Consider the following 16,405-nt stretch of genomic DNA (forward strand, 5'->3'; position numbering starts at 1 on the left):
AAGAACAAACTGAGTTGGTCTCTAAGGTGCTACTGGACTTCTGCTTCAGTGTATCTGAAGAAGAATGCATGCACACGAAAGTTTGTACCAGAACAAACTTAGTTACCCTATATTCTAATTCAGATTCAATTCTCTAAATATTACAATTGTTCTTGGTTATTCTTCTTATGTTAGAAATGTTTTAGGCTGCAATCCTAAATACAATTACTGTCAGGCTTCCACTGGTTGACTGAGTACACAGGTTTTCGACTTTCTTCTTCTTCTTCTTCTTCTTCTTCTTCTTCTTCTTCTTCTTCTTCTTCTTCTTCTTGGCTTTATTCCAGGATTCCCTACTATGCTTAAACATAGATCAGGTTACATGATTCAGAAGTCACAGCAGAGCTGTAAGATACATGGCCACACATAAGCTTAGAAGTTGTCCCAACACTTAACATCCCCCCCAAAGCTTCCCTTTTGAAGAACGAGGTGGCACAGTCATTCACACTGTTTTCCCCCAAGCCACAGGACTGGGCAAGCCAAAGGGTACTCCTATGAGTAGGCTGGATCTGCTGAGTCTTTGCGGCAGAGGCAGAGTTGACATGGCTGCCTCACATGGATGTTACCTTCCCAGCGGTAGGGAGCACCTCCCTGACAGGAGGCAGCAGTGAAGGCAGGTTGGGTGGCTCTCCTGTGGTGGCCAGATTATCTGATGTCCCTGAGCTGGGCCTCTTCTCTGAGAACCCACTCCACCCCAAACATTATCTGCCTGCCTACCTGTTACATTTATCTAGCCCCTCTATCTTGCAAGAGACTCAAAGTGGTGTCCATGGTTCTTCTTCTCCCAGTTTCATCATCGCAACAACCCTATAAGGTAGGCTAGGAGATGGTGGCTGGCCCAAGGTCACCCAGTGAGTTTCAGGGCTGAGTGGGGATTTGAACCCTGGTCTCCCAGGTCATAGTCCAAAACGCTAACCATTACACCACACTGCCTCTAGATCATCACCTGCCACACCACTGGGCTCTTCTCCAGAATCCAGTTCGGCACCCTTGTGCCATTCCTCTGCCCTTCTCTGGCCAGCCTTGTCAAGACATTTCCATGTGGCTCATGACATTTACTAAGGAGCGATCCAAACATCTCTCAAGCCCACCTCACGGCCATTGCATGAGGCCCAGTGTGGGGTCATTGGGTGCATAAGTGTGCATAGCCATCTTAACTGTGTCCTTCCCGCCAACCATCTGTTTTAGCTGCTGTGCACCAGCAGGGTTGCAAATGCACTGCTCTGTAAAGTCCTACTGGTGTGGAAGGGTGGGGAGATTTGGATTGTGCCCTAACCCTTATTGCATTCAATGGGTCTTCTCATAAACATTTTAAGGACTGAACTATTAATATGCACAGTACTGCTTGTAATGATATAGGAGAAATTACTGTAACCTTGCACTTGTACAGTGAAGCTGCATTCATGTGGTTGCATCACAACTCAAGCGGCCACTTATGTGCATGGTTATATGCGTAGACTGGGTACAATTGGAGAAGAAGGGAAACTATTATTTGCATTCTCAGAAAATCCCACTCTTATTGTTGCAGCACATAATCCAGGGCTCAGCACTGGAGCTAAACATGTGTTCCAAGCCCCAAAGACCTCGCATCTCCTATTTCCAAAGGGGTAGTCTCTGGAAACCAAAACCAACAAAGAGTCTTGTGGCATCTTTAAAGTCTTAAGCAAACTTATCATTGCATAATTTATCATGGCAAATTTACTATCATGGCAAATAATATTACGTTGGCAAATTTATCATCAAACAAACCAAGTTTTTTCCTTGTTTGGTTTGGGTTGAGGTGGGGCAATTGCAAACAGCTCGTCAGAAGATAATGAAAGGTCAAAAGGTATGGATGGCAACTGAATTCTGGCTCTCGTTTGTGACTAGATCTATGGTACAAAAATCTAAGCTGGCTACGATTGTTCCTATCTATCCTATAGGTATCCTCATGGTATTGCCGAAGGACAGGTGTCTGGAGAGCACCATGTTTTCAGAGCTCTTGTGGCCCTGATCAGTCGGAGTGTGGTCATCCATGGAAATGTCACCACGGAAAGGGCTTCCCACCAACAGCAGTGCAAAGAAGCAGATATTTCAGGAGGTGAGAGAGAGGGTACTCTAAGGGTAACATAAAGAGATGAATAGAATCACAGAATTGGAAGGGACCCAAGGGTCATCTCGTCCAAGCCTTGCAGTGCAGGAAGCCTTGACAGACGGCCATCCAACCTTTGCTTAACAACCTCCAAGGAAGGAGAGTTTACCACCTCTCATGGGAATCTGTTCCACTGTCAAACAGCTCTTATTGCCAGAAAGTTCTTCCTAATGTTGAATCAGAATCTCCTTTCTTGTACCTTGAAGCCATTGGTTCTGATCCTACCCTCCAGAACAGGAGAAAACAATCATGTTCCCTCTTCCATGTGACAGCTCTTAAGATATTTGAAGATGGCTATCCTATCTCCTCTCAGTCTCCTCTTTTCCAGGCTAAATATACCCAGCTCCTTCAACTGCCCCTCATAAGGCTTGATTTCCAGACCCTTGATCATCTTGGTTGCCCTCCTCTGCACATGTTCCAGCTTAACATCCTTCTTAAATTGTGATGCCCAGAACTGAACACAGTATTTCAAGTGTGGTCTGACCAAGGCAGAATAGAGTGGTACTATTACTTCCCTTGCTCTGGACACTATACTTCTGTTGATGGGCAGGGTATATTTTTAAAAATTATTTAATGTTGGTGCAGCCTAGAATAATGTTAGCCTTCCTGCTGCTGCATCACACTGTTTACTCATGTTAAGTTTGTGGTCCACCAAAACCCCTAGATCCTTTTCACATTTACTGCTACTAAGACAGGGGCCCCCCACCCTATATTTGTGCATCTGGTTCTTTCCCCCTAAGTGCAGAACTTGTCCCTACTGAAATTCATTTTGTTAGCCTGGGCCCAGTTCTCCAATCTGTTAAGGTCATTTTGAATTTTGGTTCTGTTTTCTGCTGCATTAGCTACCCCTCCAGTTTGGTGTCATCTGTAAATTTGATGAGCATCCCCTCAATTCCTCCATCCAAGTCATTTATAAAGATGTTGAACAACAACGGGCCCAGGACAGAGCATCCCACTTGTCACATTTCCCCCCACAATGACGAGGAACCATTCTGACGGATAGCTGTGTTCCAGTCTGCATACTAGTATGGGACCAGCTGAGGATGGGAGGATATGTAAATTTTGGTTTTCTTAGTTTTTCATTGTTTCAGTCTTAAACTTAGTACTCTACATTTCTGCAGCAATTTGTGATTAAAAAAAACATTTTGAAGATTTTAATGCAAATTTCTCCCAACGAACACATTTTTCGTGCAGTTTTGACTAATGCACATATTTTTGCAAGTAATTCACCATAATAAAATGCATGATTGCATTTTTGTGTGGTATTTTCACTAATATATTCATTTTAATGAACATTTCCCCAATATATTTGTAATTATTTGTTGGAGACCTGCCTCACAAAATTCGGATAAGTATGAATATTGAAGGATGGCTGTGTTTTTGTTCTCACTCTTTCAGAAAGTACAAATTAATAGATTTGGCTTTAAATGTGAATTTTTCTTCCATCCCTAGCACCAGTGAATTAAGTTGGTTCATTTTAGAATGCAAACCAAACAAACTTCCCAACTCCATCCTTTCTTGTTAGTCACATTTGGGGTATCCTGAACATTTCAGAAACAATTTTGTTAATTATTTGTCACTGAAATTCTTCTTGAGCAGCACTAGTAGAAGAATAGATGTTATTATTTGCTTTGCACATTTATGATTTTTTGTGTGAATGGTGATCATGTGAGCACTCTAACGAACAAACATTGTGCCACCAGCCTGAGTAAGTTTCACCTACCTCACCCCCAGTGAGTGGAGCATGTCATAAACCTAAAGTATTTAACGTCTCATGCTTACATCTCTTTTTTTGTAATTTGATGGAAGGTTGTGAAGATGCCTCATGCTTTTTAAACATTTGCCCCGCATGCTATATACCTTCATCATTGCTTTTCAGACATCTCAGACTGTTTCTACAAGAAAAGTGAGAGGAAACTTGGATCGCGGGATATGGGGGCTGTTGTCATTGTGCTGGCCTACAGTGGTGAAGAGACTCAGCTTCGTTTAGACGGTGTACAGTTCCGGAATGTAGGCCAAGCTTTCCAGAAGCATCTCAGTGCACTGACCATTGCTGGAAATGCCCACATGACTAGTGAGCAAAAATTATTATATTTTGTATCTTAGCAGCCTTTTAAAAAACAAACGGTTGTTGGCCTTAACTGAGTTCCATCGTAAGTCTTGTTTCCGAGCACAATTCAAAGTGTTGGTATTGACCTTTAAAGCCCTAAATGGCCTTGGCCAAGTATACCTGAAGGAGCATCTCCACCCCCATCATTCTGCCCGGACACTGAGGTCCAGCGCCGAGGGCCTTCTGCGGGTCCAGGCAGAGGGCCTTCTCGGTAGTGGCACCCGCCCTGTGGAACGCCCTCCCATCAGATGTCAAAGAGATAAACAACTACCTAACATTTAGAAGACATCTGAAGGCAGCCCTGTTCTGGGAAGTTTTGAATGGGTTACATTTTAATGTATTTTTAATCTTTGTTGGAAGCCGCCCAGAGTGGCTGGGGAAACCCAGCCAGATGGGTGGGGTACAAATGATAAATTATTGTTATTATTATTATTATTAAGACATTGCTAAAAACTCAAAACTAGGAGTGGAGCTTATTAGCTGTTCTTTCATGTTCAACTGAGTAGACCTTTATTTCAGTCAGACAATAACACCCAGAAATTTTTTGGAGGTGTCACTTTTTCTGGACTAATAAAAGGAGATTTTTGGTAACCATTGGTCAGTCCAAAATGTCCTTTTCTGGGGTGATGTCACCATGATGCTTCAGCAGGTGCTGGGTGGTCAACTTTAAATATCTCTGGATGAAGTTGGTTATCTAGAAATATTTCAGTTGGCTTCCAGATTCTTTGGGGGAGCAAGACCAGAACATTTCTTGGTTACCCTGTAGGATGGCATTCACAAGACAGACAGGGATAAGGGATCAGGACCACAGCTTGTGGTTGATCTGCATTTAGATGCAGATAGACTGTTTGCTTCCCAAATGCCCAGTTGGCACTTTAACTTGGTAGGTATGCCAACTGCAGCATATCTCCTAGGGAAAAATGTGATCAGGTTGTAGTTATCTATGCCCTGGTGGCATCCAGGTTAGATTACAGCCATGATCTAAATGAGGAGTTGTCCATGAAGACTATGTGGAAACTTCATTTCATTTGGTATAAAGCTGAAAGGCTGCTGACTGTTACTTATAAGAAAGAATGTATGTTTTCAGTTTTTAGGGTTTCACTGGCATTTGATGTGTTCCCAGGCACTATTCAAACTGCTGGTCTTGTCCTAAAAAGCCCTCAATAGCTTAGAACCAAGAGCCACCTGGTCCCATAGGCATCAGCCCAATTGTTATGATCTTATTTGGAGGACGGACTTTAATAACTCACATGCTCAGAACCAAGGTTCTAGTCTCCCTGGTGGTGTCATCTTTTTGTTGCACGCTCAGGACCACTCAATGCATGTTCTGATGGCCTTTATTTAGAAAACGTGTAGACTGCTTAAATTTTTAAATTTCTGAGCAATGAGCAATATAAAAAACAAAACAAAAATGATATAAAATTAATAAACACAAGGACATAAGACGGAATTATCAGATACCTCATATGGCAAGATGCCAAATAACAGAACAATCTAAGCATGTTTAGTTTACTGGGACTTACCCTCAAGTAAGCATGCATAGGATAAAACCCCTGTTCTTTCCCTAGGTTTTAGTGGGGAACGGGCTTTTAGCTCCAGTTGCTTTTTTAATCCCTGTTTGCTTTGATTTGTTACACTGCACTTTCGATTATATATTTATATATTATTTTTAAATATGATGCAAGCTGTCTTATGAAATATGATTGAAAGACAGGATAAAAATATTTTAAGTGAAAATAAATAGAAATGAAGATGCAGCATGAAATTCTACTTCTATCTAATTCTACTGCTTTATATAATTCTTCTTCTTCTTCTAGATTCTTATTTTCGAAACTGTGCCATATTAGATTCTTTTGCTCGTGGAATTAGCCTGCATGGGGTGTCAGATTTCAGGGTGGAAAATAACATTTTTTACAACATTATGGGCCATGGAGTTAGAGTGGGTAAGTTATACAAAATAAATTTGTGTTATGAAATATTAGTAGAAATTTTCAAGAAGATTCATTTTCCTCAAAACTATATTTTTTCTTTAAAAATTCCATACTTTTTACTTGACATCTTACTCCTTTCATTTTATTGCTTTGTTTCAGAAACTTTCAATTTCCTCTTAAGATGAAAAACAGACATTTTATATAAAACCAGAAAATGTCAGTTAAATAAAAGCAGCAAAACTATTCTAAGAATTGAAAAATTGAAGTAATATATATGGTGCCGATTTTTTGACCTACAGAACCTGATACAGTTCTATGGATTTTGTAATTCCTACTTATTTGTCTCTTTGGTTTACAAGCACTTGAGGGAGATCTTGATCTTTGCAATACAAGTCAAAATGCTGCAAACAAAATGGATTTCATTTTTATTACAGAACCGTAATCTAGTCTCCATCTAAACAAAATGAGGGATTCTCTGGACCATCTCCATCGTTTTTGTCCCCTAGCAGCCTTTTGCTGCTTTGTCCACAAGTTGTGTCCCATTTCTTAATCATGCCTTTGAAACAGTAAGCAAAGTGTCTCTGATTTGCCATTTAGCTCTGGGTTACTGAGCAGGAACCAACTAATGAACATCTCAAGGTATATATTCTGTGACCATTGCATGCCTTGCCTCGGTGGCAGCTTGTTAATGTGTTATCTTCGTTTGTTTTTAGGAGATTCGCTGGATCAAAACAACCTATACAGGCACAATATGATTATTGGGCTTTCTGGAACTGATGGGCTTTCCAGTGTTGAAACCTTGTCACCTGCTGGATTCTACATCCAGGCTCCTGATGATTTGATAGAGGTGAGATGTAAGGATGTCACAGAGCACCAAGATAAGTGACAGTGTTTTCACAAGGTTCCCCTCTTCCTTTAGATTCTGTTTGTTGTCAAACAGATACCCCTGGGAAGTCCACAAGCACGGTGTGAAAGCAATAGCCCCTCTGCCATTGTGGCACCCCAATAGCCATCATGACTAATAGCAATGGATAGACCAACCTCTATAAAAGTTAAAGGTAAAGGGACCCCTGACCGTTAAGTCCAATCGTGGACGACTCTGGGGTTGCGGCACTCATCTCGCTTTACAGGCTGAGGGAGCCGACGTTTGTCCGCAGACAGGTTTTCCGGGTCATGTGGCCAGCATGACTAAGCCGCTTCTGGCAAAGCCAGAGCAGCGCACAGAACCGCCGCTTACCTTCCTGACCAAGTGGTACCTATTTATCTACTTGCACTTTGATGTGCTTTCAAACTGCTAGGTTGGCAGGAACAGGGACCGAGCAATGGGAGCTCACCCCGTCGCGGGGATTCGAACCGCCGACCTTCCGATCAGCAAGCCCAGGAGGCTCAGTGGTTTAGACCACAGTGCCACCCACGTTATAAATTTGTCTAATTGTGCTGTATGAAAAGGAGTACTTTCTTTTGTCTGATGACGGTGATTTGTACCCCTCTATTCCTCCCAGGCGTTTAAGGTGGCATGCATGTTTCTCCATCTCCATTTTATCTTCACAACAGTCCTGAGAGGTAGGTTAGGGTGGGAGTGAGTGGCTGGCTCAAGATCACTCAGTGAATTTCAGGGCAAAACCAAAACCTGAGCTGGGTTCTCTCCAGTCCTAGTGCAACACACAAGGTGACCCCTGAGTTCTTGAGCTATGAGAGAGAGGTGAGGAAATCCCTCCTGCTTTCCCGCACCATTCAAGCTGCTTTTTTCATGGTGGAGTGGTGATTAAACAGGATTAGGCCTGTTTGTTGCTCCTCCTGCTCCCCACACCACCAGCACTGGGAGTGCATATGAGTGATATATGCTCATTTATTAAATAACCATAGTTTTCCCTCCTGTTTTGGATGTTGAGAGAGGGAGGGGCAATTCACATAATTCTAAGTACTAATGTAAATATTTTTATGCAAGTCAACTGTTATGACTTGCATAACAATGCTTATACAGTGGTACCTTGGGTTAAGAACTTAATTTGTTCTGGAGGTCCGTTCTTAACCTGAAACCGTTCTTAACCTGAAGCACCACTTTAGCTAATGGGGCCTCCTGCTGCTGCCACGCCGCCGGAGCATGATTTCTGTTCTCATCCTGAAGCAAAGTTCTTAACCGGAGGTACTATTTCTGGGTTAGCGGAGTCTGTAAGCGGAAGCGTCTGTAACCTGAAGCGTCTGTAACCCGAGGTACCACTGTATTGGTACTTGGGATGATGTCTCAGAATATGTGACTACATGCACAATGTGAGGCTTAATTCTCACAAACCACTGATGAAGTAGTTGAGTTATGTTTGGAGCACTTTGCTTCAGCCTGTAGTCAGAGACACACATGACTAAGTGCTGCTCCATACATAAAATTCCCCACATATAGAAAAATAGCTGTGAGTGTTCTAGCCTAGTCTTCTCTCTGCTTATGATAGTTATCTGTGGGTTTCCATGTTTTTTCATGGGAGCTTCTCTGCTTTTTGTGAGAATTAGGCTGTAACATGTGAGCCAGATTACGGTGGCTGTTTGATCCACTGCATTTTACTTTGTCAGACCACCTAAGAAGGTGTCCCCCACAACCATGCTAAGGAATGACTTGGCTTGATGATGGTGGACATTGAATAAAGAGTTTGCATTGATGCTGGCTTGTTGTTTCAAGCTTCTTAAAATCTGCCATTAGGGAGAAGATAAGGAAGCAAGTAGAGAGACGAGCTTGGATTTAAACTCAGCATTACCAAAATATGTTCAATATCCACATGTGGTGTCTTAATCGCTTAAAAGGTCATATGGCTGTATTCAATTGCTATCAGATACTCACGGAAATAAACCACTTTCTCTCTGGGAATTTAGCTGCAGAGAGATCTATAGGATACAGTGCCCCAAATAATTTATTTCTGCAGAAAATTCTCTGCTTCGCCGAGACTGCTGCTGTCAAGCTACCAACTGTCTGCATAAATACGCTGGACTCTCGCCCTCACAAATCATCTGTAGAATGCACTACTGGAGTCGTAGGTAAAATAGTCACTGAACTATAATGTGAGTTGACTACTGAAGCTCTGCCTTAACCGTGCTGTGGGCAGTGTGGTCTGAAAAGCTGCGTTTCCAAAAAGGTGCCTAAGCTTGTGCTTCCGGCACTCCTCTTGTCTCTTTGCTTTGTGACCCTTGTGACAAATGTCAGACACCAGGACAGTGGGAAAATTGTATAGGTCACGAGACTGGAAACGGGATACGGAGCCTCTCTCTTCTAGGTCACTGGCTCTTCTTTGATCTGGGTCACAAGAAATGAACAGTCATTACCTTCTTAAAGCTCTCCAGTGACCTCTGGGATGCGAGTTGGTGGTCTGGCTTCCAATCCCTGTGGACAAATATCCACCTCACAAACACTTCCAGTGACACAAGCGGCCACCTTTTGGCCACTGCACATCTGGACCAAATTTCCACTATGATTTTATGGTGTTGAAGGTCTGGGCAGAAAATTCACTCTTTGCAACTCTGGTTAATTCTCTTTTAGATTCTCCTGACTCTAATTCTCTGTATCCAGGGTTTTTTGTTTTTTTTAATCCTGATTTTGTAGTGAAAGTTTTCTTCAAAATGTATAAATTTGCAGAGAATTCCTTTAACTAGTGAGAAACCCACCAAATGGCAGGGTTTATTGTTATTATTTATCATACTGATTTTAATAATGCCACCAATATGCCGGGCACTTTACAGAGGCAAGAAAGTAATGAAGGTAGGTCTCTTTTCCAGGAACTGTAAGCTGCCCTTTGTTTTCCTGTGGAGGAGCTCCATTCGTGGTGGCAGACATGTGTTGAATCACACCCAGTCTTCTGTGTTTGATCTGGCCCTGCTGAGCATGCAGCCTTTGCCACTTTTCTCAGTGTCAGGAATGTTGGTTGCTGGCCATTCAACAAGTATGAAATCCTAGAATTGCAGGAATGGGGAGAGCCATAATATTACCTATATACTTTAGAGAGAAAATGTTTGTTTGTTTGTTTGTTTTAGTACCTGTACGTCTTGTGAACATTGTGCATGTCTAGTGTTTTCAGCTACCTGATCATTTATAAGGGATTTTAAAGAATTGGTGCATGTAATCAGCTGTTCTGCAGTTTTCCATTCATTTGCATAAATCATTTTCTTCCCTGGTATGATGGCACACGTATCATAATGGTCACAATACAGTTTAAAAAGTTGCCCCACTTATTTATTTACTTAGGTGTAATATTTAGGCAGGGACGCAGGTGGCGCTGTGGGTTAAACCACTGAGCCTAGGACTTGCTGATCAGAAGGTCAGCGGTTCGAATCCCGGTGACAGGGTGAGCTCCCGTTGCTTGGTCCCAGCTCCTGCCAACCTAGCAGTTCGAAAGCACATCAAAGTGCAAGTAGAGAAATTGGTACCGCTCCGGCGGGAAGGTAAACGGCGTTTCCGTGTGCTGCTCTGGTTCGCCAGAAGCGGCTTAGTCATGCTGGCCACATGACGCCAGCTTCCTCGGCCAATGAAGCGAGATGAGCAAGCAACCCCAGAATTGGCCACGACTGGACCTAATGGTCAGGGGTCCTTTAACCTTTAATATTTAGGCCACTCCCCAACCCAACCCCAGTCACATGAAACATTTAAAACATTAAAATAAAAAGAACCAGCAATAACTACCATTAATAAACAAAGCACAGTAGCAATTGAAAAGTCAAGAGACTAGCAGCGTGATCACTAAGAGAATCATGTTTAGAAGTCATCCTCCCCACTTTGCCCCCCCCCCCCAGGAGAAGTACTGGAAAGGCCTTCTAAACCTCCCTGGTCTTCTCCTTTCCATCCCCAGTGCTGTCTTCGAAGAGCAGCAATGGAAGACAAAAGCAGTTTGCACTGAAGGGAAAGGCCCCACCTTGAGCAACACACACCAGCTAATGGGTGGGTGTGAATTATCCTGGCATCCTCTGGCTCTTCCAACTCCACAGCTGCTTTTCTCTAGCAAAGGAGCAGTTGGAAGCCCATGTAAAACTCCCTGTTGGTCCTTTAAAGGCTCACCCTTCCCTGTGTAATGTCAGGTGTAATTTGTTTCCACAAAACAGTCTCACACACTAAATGAGGAGACTTGGCAGGCTGGAAGTTGCGCATCTCTGTCTTAGATGAGAGCCAGGCTTCCTCAAACTTGGCCCTCCAGATGTTTTTGGCCTATAACTCCCCTGAACCCTAGCTAGCAGGACCAGTGGTCAAGGATGATGGGAGTTGTAGTCTCAAAACATCTGGAGGGCCAAGTTTGAGGAAGCCTGGATGAGACCATGGCTGCACCAGCAAAACTGTTAGAGCTGCTTGAAAAGATGCAGGATATTTTAACTGAGCCAGTAATACTTTTCTGCTTTGCTCTGATATTCATTTGAAAGCAAGGAACAAACAGACAGTGGTTTGTTTTTGTTTTCTCCCCTTTACTGTTGGACCTGCCATTATTCTGTCTATATGTGGTGCCACACAGAGGCTGTCTGCATGTCGGGAAACTCTTGACAAACCCTGTCAAGCACCCTAGAGAGGCCCCTCCAGCTCTGTGTCAGTTGATGGAGGCAGAGGAGGCTTCTGGCTGGAGGGAGCCCCATATCTGACTCCTTCTGAAGTAAAATTATGTCTCTCAGTTTTCATCCTGAGGTGTCTGAATCTCTGGATTTCCAAACCAACTTGACATGGATGTTCATGTCAAGATAAAATGTCACAACTTTTTCCAGTATTCTGGGATCTTAACTGCATTGAGATGGATGTTCTATAACCATGTTCTCCTCCTCAGGGTAACACAGTGTGTGCTGCGGGACATGGCTATTTTTTCCACCTTTCTCCTTCAGGACCATCAGAGGCTCCAGTTCTGTCCTTCAGTAAGAATCGAGCCTATTCTTGCACAAGGTACTTCTGCATTCAGTTTGATTGGATAATATTTCCCCCTGCTTCCTCTCTGTCATTCTCTCACGTATGCAAGCATGTGCACACATGTGTGTGAGCACACACTCACTCTGCTGCATAAATGCTGATTGCAATAGCCAATAAGAGGGGGGGGAGAGAGAAGTGTTTAATACTTTCTCTGATGTTTAATAGGGTCTGTTCCCCAGCAGGATAAAAACATACTGATATGCTATGGTCCATTTCTCATAGACTGTAAATAGGGTTCATTTCAATTACAATTACATATATTCTTCTTTCCCAGTTCTAAGCTATTGTCTAGTATTTTCATCTAGTAAACAACTGTTGAATTTCATTGCAGAGATGTAGAATCTGCATATAAGCTTCAGTATTTGGTACATTCCAAGTCAGTTACAGGGACACAGGTGGCGCTGTGGTCTAAACCACAGAGCCTCGTGGGCTTGCCGATCAGAAGGTCGGCGGTTTGAATCCCCGTGACGGGGTGAGCTCCTGTCCCAGCTCTTGCCAACCTAGCAGTTCAAAAGCACGCCAAAAAGTGCAAGTAGTTAAATAGGTACCACTCTGGCAGGAAGGTAAACGGCGTTTCCATGCACTGCTCTGGTTCGCCAGTCATGCTGGCCACATGACCTGGAAAAACTGTCTGCGGACAAACACCGGCTCCCTTGGCCTGTAAAGCGAGATGAGCGCTGCAAACCCAGAGTCGCTGCGACCAGACTTAACTGTCAGGGTCCTTTACCTTTTTAAGTCAGTCTTAGGTGTGCTTTTTGGGAAAATTCATGTTTGAAATGTAGAACCCTGCATATTCTAGTTCAATATGACCCCCAGTTTATATATACACACATTGTGTGGCTTATAAATTGACTGTTAGTAATTGTATTAGAAGTACTCCACCCATTCTGACAGTTAAGTACATTTGTTTAATAATCTGCAAAAAAAAGGGGAATGATCACACAGATTTTTGAACAGGGTGTTTTTGTTTATGCCTGGTTTACTATTCAGTTTCCTGATTACCCACTGCTTTTTCTATTTTCCTTTGTATGTGCTTAGTAATTACTATAATTTAATTCCTGTGGAGTCAGGTACCTCTACTGATGTTTCCATCCTCAAAGTACGTCAGTATAAAAATCCCTGGCTCTGACTTGCAGTTTTCGTTACAGTGTGTGTTTTATAACAACAGCTGATTCAGTAATATTTGCCTATGAATATATGCTGTGAGCTGGAATCATATTTTCTTCTCAGTATAAAGAACATGTACATTTAGGAAGAAACTTGAATTCCAAAGTGAGTTCACTTGATTAAATTCAGGCAGATCATGACTGATCAGATCATCAGACAAATTCAGAATCCACAGTCAATTAGATTGTGTTCCTGGAAAATATATTTGTCTTTTAAACTTGCAAAAAATTGGTATTCCAGCTGCCAAGAGCCCGGATTGGTTCCTTTCTTCAAATGCACATGTTTATATGCAATATTTCATTAAAAAGATTGCATAGCCATTTCCCATGATATAATGCATTTTTAAAAGTTATTTTCACTAATACTGTGCAAATCTGCTCCACTTCCCAGTGGGAAGGAGTTGCGGTGGACCTTGTGGCCACCCACTGCCCACCAGGGGCGGGGGACTCTGTCCCCCATTGCCTGGGGTATCTCGGCCACGTCACAGCCCGGCCAGCCAACCCGCTGGCCGGGGGGGTGGGCATGGCTGGGGCCGTTTAAACGGAGGAGTGAGCCAGAGGACTTCCTCTTTGGCTCGCTTCCTCAGTCATATCTTGTGCAGAAGTTATATTTTGGGGATGGTGGGAGCATACTTCCAAAAAAGCATATGCTCCAACTGCCTCGGCACAAATACCTTCTGGAGCTGGCGCACTGAGTGGATCTTACCCAACAAGCAAGGCTGTTGCACTCCCTTTTTTGCTTATGGAGCAAGTCCCTCCCGCTTGGTGTGTGGGTTCTGGGCTGCTGTTGTGAGATTTCACAGGGCTGTCCGGGTTCTTGTGAGATCTTGTGAGAGCACCTCAGAGCCCACTAAGCACGGTGGCAGGCAGGCTCTTTGTGTGCTGAGAAAACTGGTGCAAAAAGAACATTTAAGCTTTCTGCCTTTTGTGCATCCAGTTTGCACTATTTTAACTGGTGAGCTTTCAATTGCATCAGGTTGAAATTGTGCAATTAATTACGTACAAGATGTGGATGTACTATATATGCATTTCTATGCTCCACCATATGCATTTTTGTACAGATTGCTTGGCATGAGGACCACATTGCACAATTCAGAGAACTTCAATTTTTGAAGGATGGTTGTGTTTCAGTTTACCTATTGTTTTGGGAAGTGTGAGTTACAGTATGTATATTTGTCTTTAAATGCAAACTGGGTTCTCTCCTATCCTTCCTATATCTACACATTTTCCCATCTCAATGTTTTGTTATAAAACCATTGTCATCTATTTCAATTTCAACAGCTTTGGACTCCTGATATACCCAGAATATCATCCTCAAAGAGTAAACACCACATTGCCTGTTACATTTGAAACCTTCACAGCCTGGCAATGTGAAGGTGGAGTTAAGGTAGGATAACCATAATTTTTTGCTTCCCCACCACCAAGTCTTCTGAAACACTTTAGCAATGGGGTAGTTTCCCTGGTGCCCTTGACATGTTTGGGACAAGAACTTCATCATCCTTGAGACCTTGTCCATTGAGCATGCTGGCTGGGGCTACTGGGAGTCAGAGTTGCAACATATACCATAATATTCATTGGCTCCAACTACTGTAACTTTGTTGTGCAACAATTTATCAATAATTTTCATTGTTTACATGCATAACAATAAATGATAATAAACTGAGGAGAACTATGTCAAAATAGAACAAAAAACAAAGTTCAAAACCAGATATTTGTTGTTTAGTCATTTAGTCGTGTCCGACTCTTCGTGACCCCATGGACCAGAGCACGCCAGGCACTTCTGTCTTCCACTGCCTCCCGCAGTTTGGTCAGACTCATGCTGGTAACCTCGAAAACACTATCCAACCATCTCGTCCTCTGTCGTCCCCTTCTCCTTGTGCCCTCCATCTTTCCCAACATCAGGGTCTTTTCCAGAAAGTCTTCTCTTCTCATGAGGTGGCCAAAGTCTTGGAGCCTCAGCTTCAGGATCTGTCCTTCCAGTGAGCACTCAGGGCTGATTAAAAAAACAAACAGATATACTTCCCCTTTTTATGGTAACTATTGGGGGCATGTATTTTATGTCTCTGCTATTGCAGTCTTGATCCTGTATGGAAGTACTGAAAATCCAGTCTTCTGGTTTGTTTCTCATTGTTAATCAAGCAGATGATGAATAAGATAAAAGGGGAGGAAGGCAGGGTGGGTAAATTACTGTGTCAGCTGAGTAAGGGCTCAAGATTGTTATATCACACCTGTTGCTATTTTGGGACAATACGATTGTAGCCAAAGCCCTGTAGAAGCTACCTGTAGAAGCATGGCATTCCTTCATACTCATTTCACATACCTTGGGCGGTATTTATTATGGCTCAGAGATGGAACATCATCATCATAGCTAGGTGGCAGTGCAATTTAATCCCTCCACCAGGGCTATGGACTTTATGATGATGTCGCTGGTTCCCAGGAATTTAAAAATTAAACAAATTGAGCCATATGGAAGTTAAGTATAATGCGAATTTTACCATTTAAATAATAATTTACAAATTATGTTAACCCAATGGATGTATCTTTGTGTCTCATTTTGTAAATACGAAGACTTTGTGATTTAACTATTTCACAATTAAAATAAATAAAAACTGGAAAAAATAATCATAGTTAAGTGTCCCTTGTAGCATAAATTGTGGAATGTCAACCCATAATTCATTCATGCCATGTGATAAAGTGTGGCAAGACTGAAAACACACCATTGTAACTAATGGTTAGGTGATTGGTAAATTCATAATTTTTTGTTAAGGCCGGAGAGGTCACTGTCTTCTCGCACAGTGTCTTATGGAGCACAGACAACTATTCATTTACTTTATTTCCTTTGTAATAATGTATTAATGTTTAAAATACTTACTATTAACAGATTATTAGCAGTAGCAACCTACAGCTTTGGAGCTTCCACATCTCTTCTTGCAAATATTTTGGAATTGACATTGTGGAAAGTCTTGGAAACACCTCTGTTGCCAATAGTTTACTACTTGGTCACTTGCATGAGAAGGTAAGAACTCAAGTTGTCCTCCACTTTCAGAGGCTATCAAAGAAACAAACTTAAAGAGCTAAAAGGGCAATAAAGTTAGAAAAAACAGCTTTTGGGGG

At 42.5% G+C, this 16,405-nt stretch overlaps 1 protein-coding gene across 2 annotated transcripts in view; it reads left to right on the forward strand.

Moving 5' to 3' along the window:
* The window catches only part of PKHD1 (PKHD1 ciliary IPT domain containing fibrocystin/polyductin), a 240,228-nt gene that overhangs the window by 119,619 nt on the left and 104,204 nt on the right, over window positions 1-16,405 (forward strand). For both annotated transcript variants that reach the window (XM_083435262.1, XM_083435263.1), the window contains 7 exons: window positions 1,959-2,116; window positions 4,047-4,241; window positions 6,095-6,220; window positions 6,922-7,055; window positions 11,989-12,101; window positions 14,573-14,678; window positions 16,173-16,307. In XM_083435262.1, the coding sequence (XP_083291388.1) occupies window positions 1,959-2,116; window positions 4,047-4,241; window positions 6,095-6,220; window positions 6,922-7,055; window positions 11,989-12,101; window positions 14,573-14,678; window positions 16,173-16,307 (967 nt within the window). The remainder of the gene's footprint in view (window positions 1-1,958; window positions 2,117-4,046; window positions 4,242-6,094; window positions 6,221-6,921; window positions 7,056-11,988; window positions 12,102-14,572; window positions 14,679-16,172; window positions 16,308-16,405) is intronic.

The sequence above is a fragment of the Podarcis tiliguerta genome (assembly GCF_965153285.1).
Source record: "Podarcis tiliguerta genome assembly, chromosome: 3".
Lineage (NCBI taxonomy): Eukaryota > Metazoa > Chordata > Lepidosauria > Squamata > Lacertidae > Podarcis > Podarcis tiliguerta.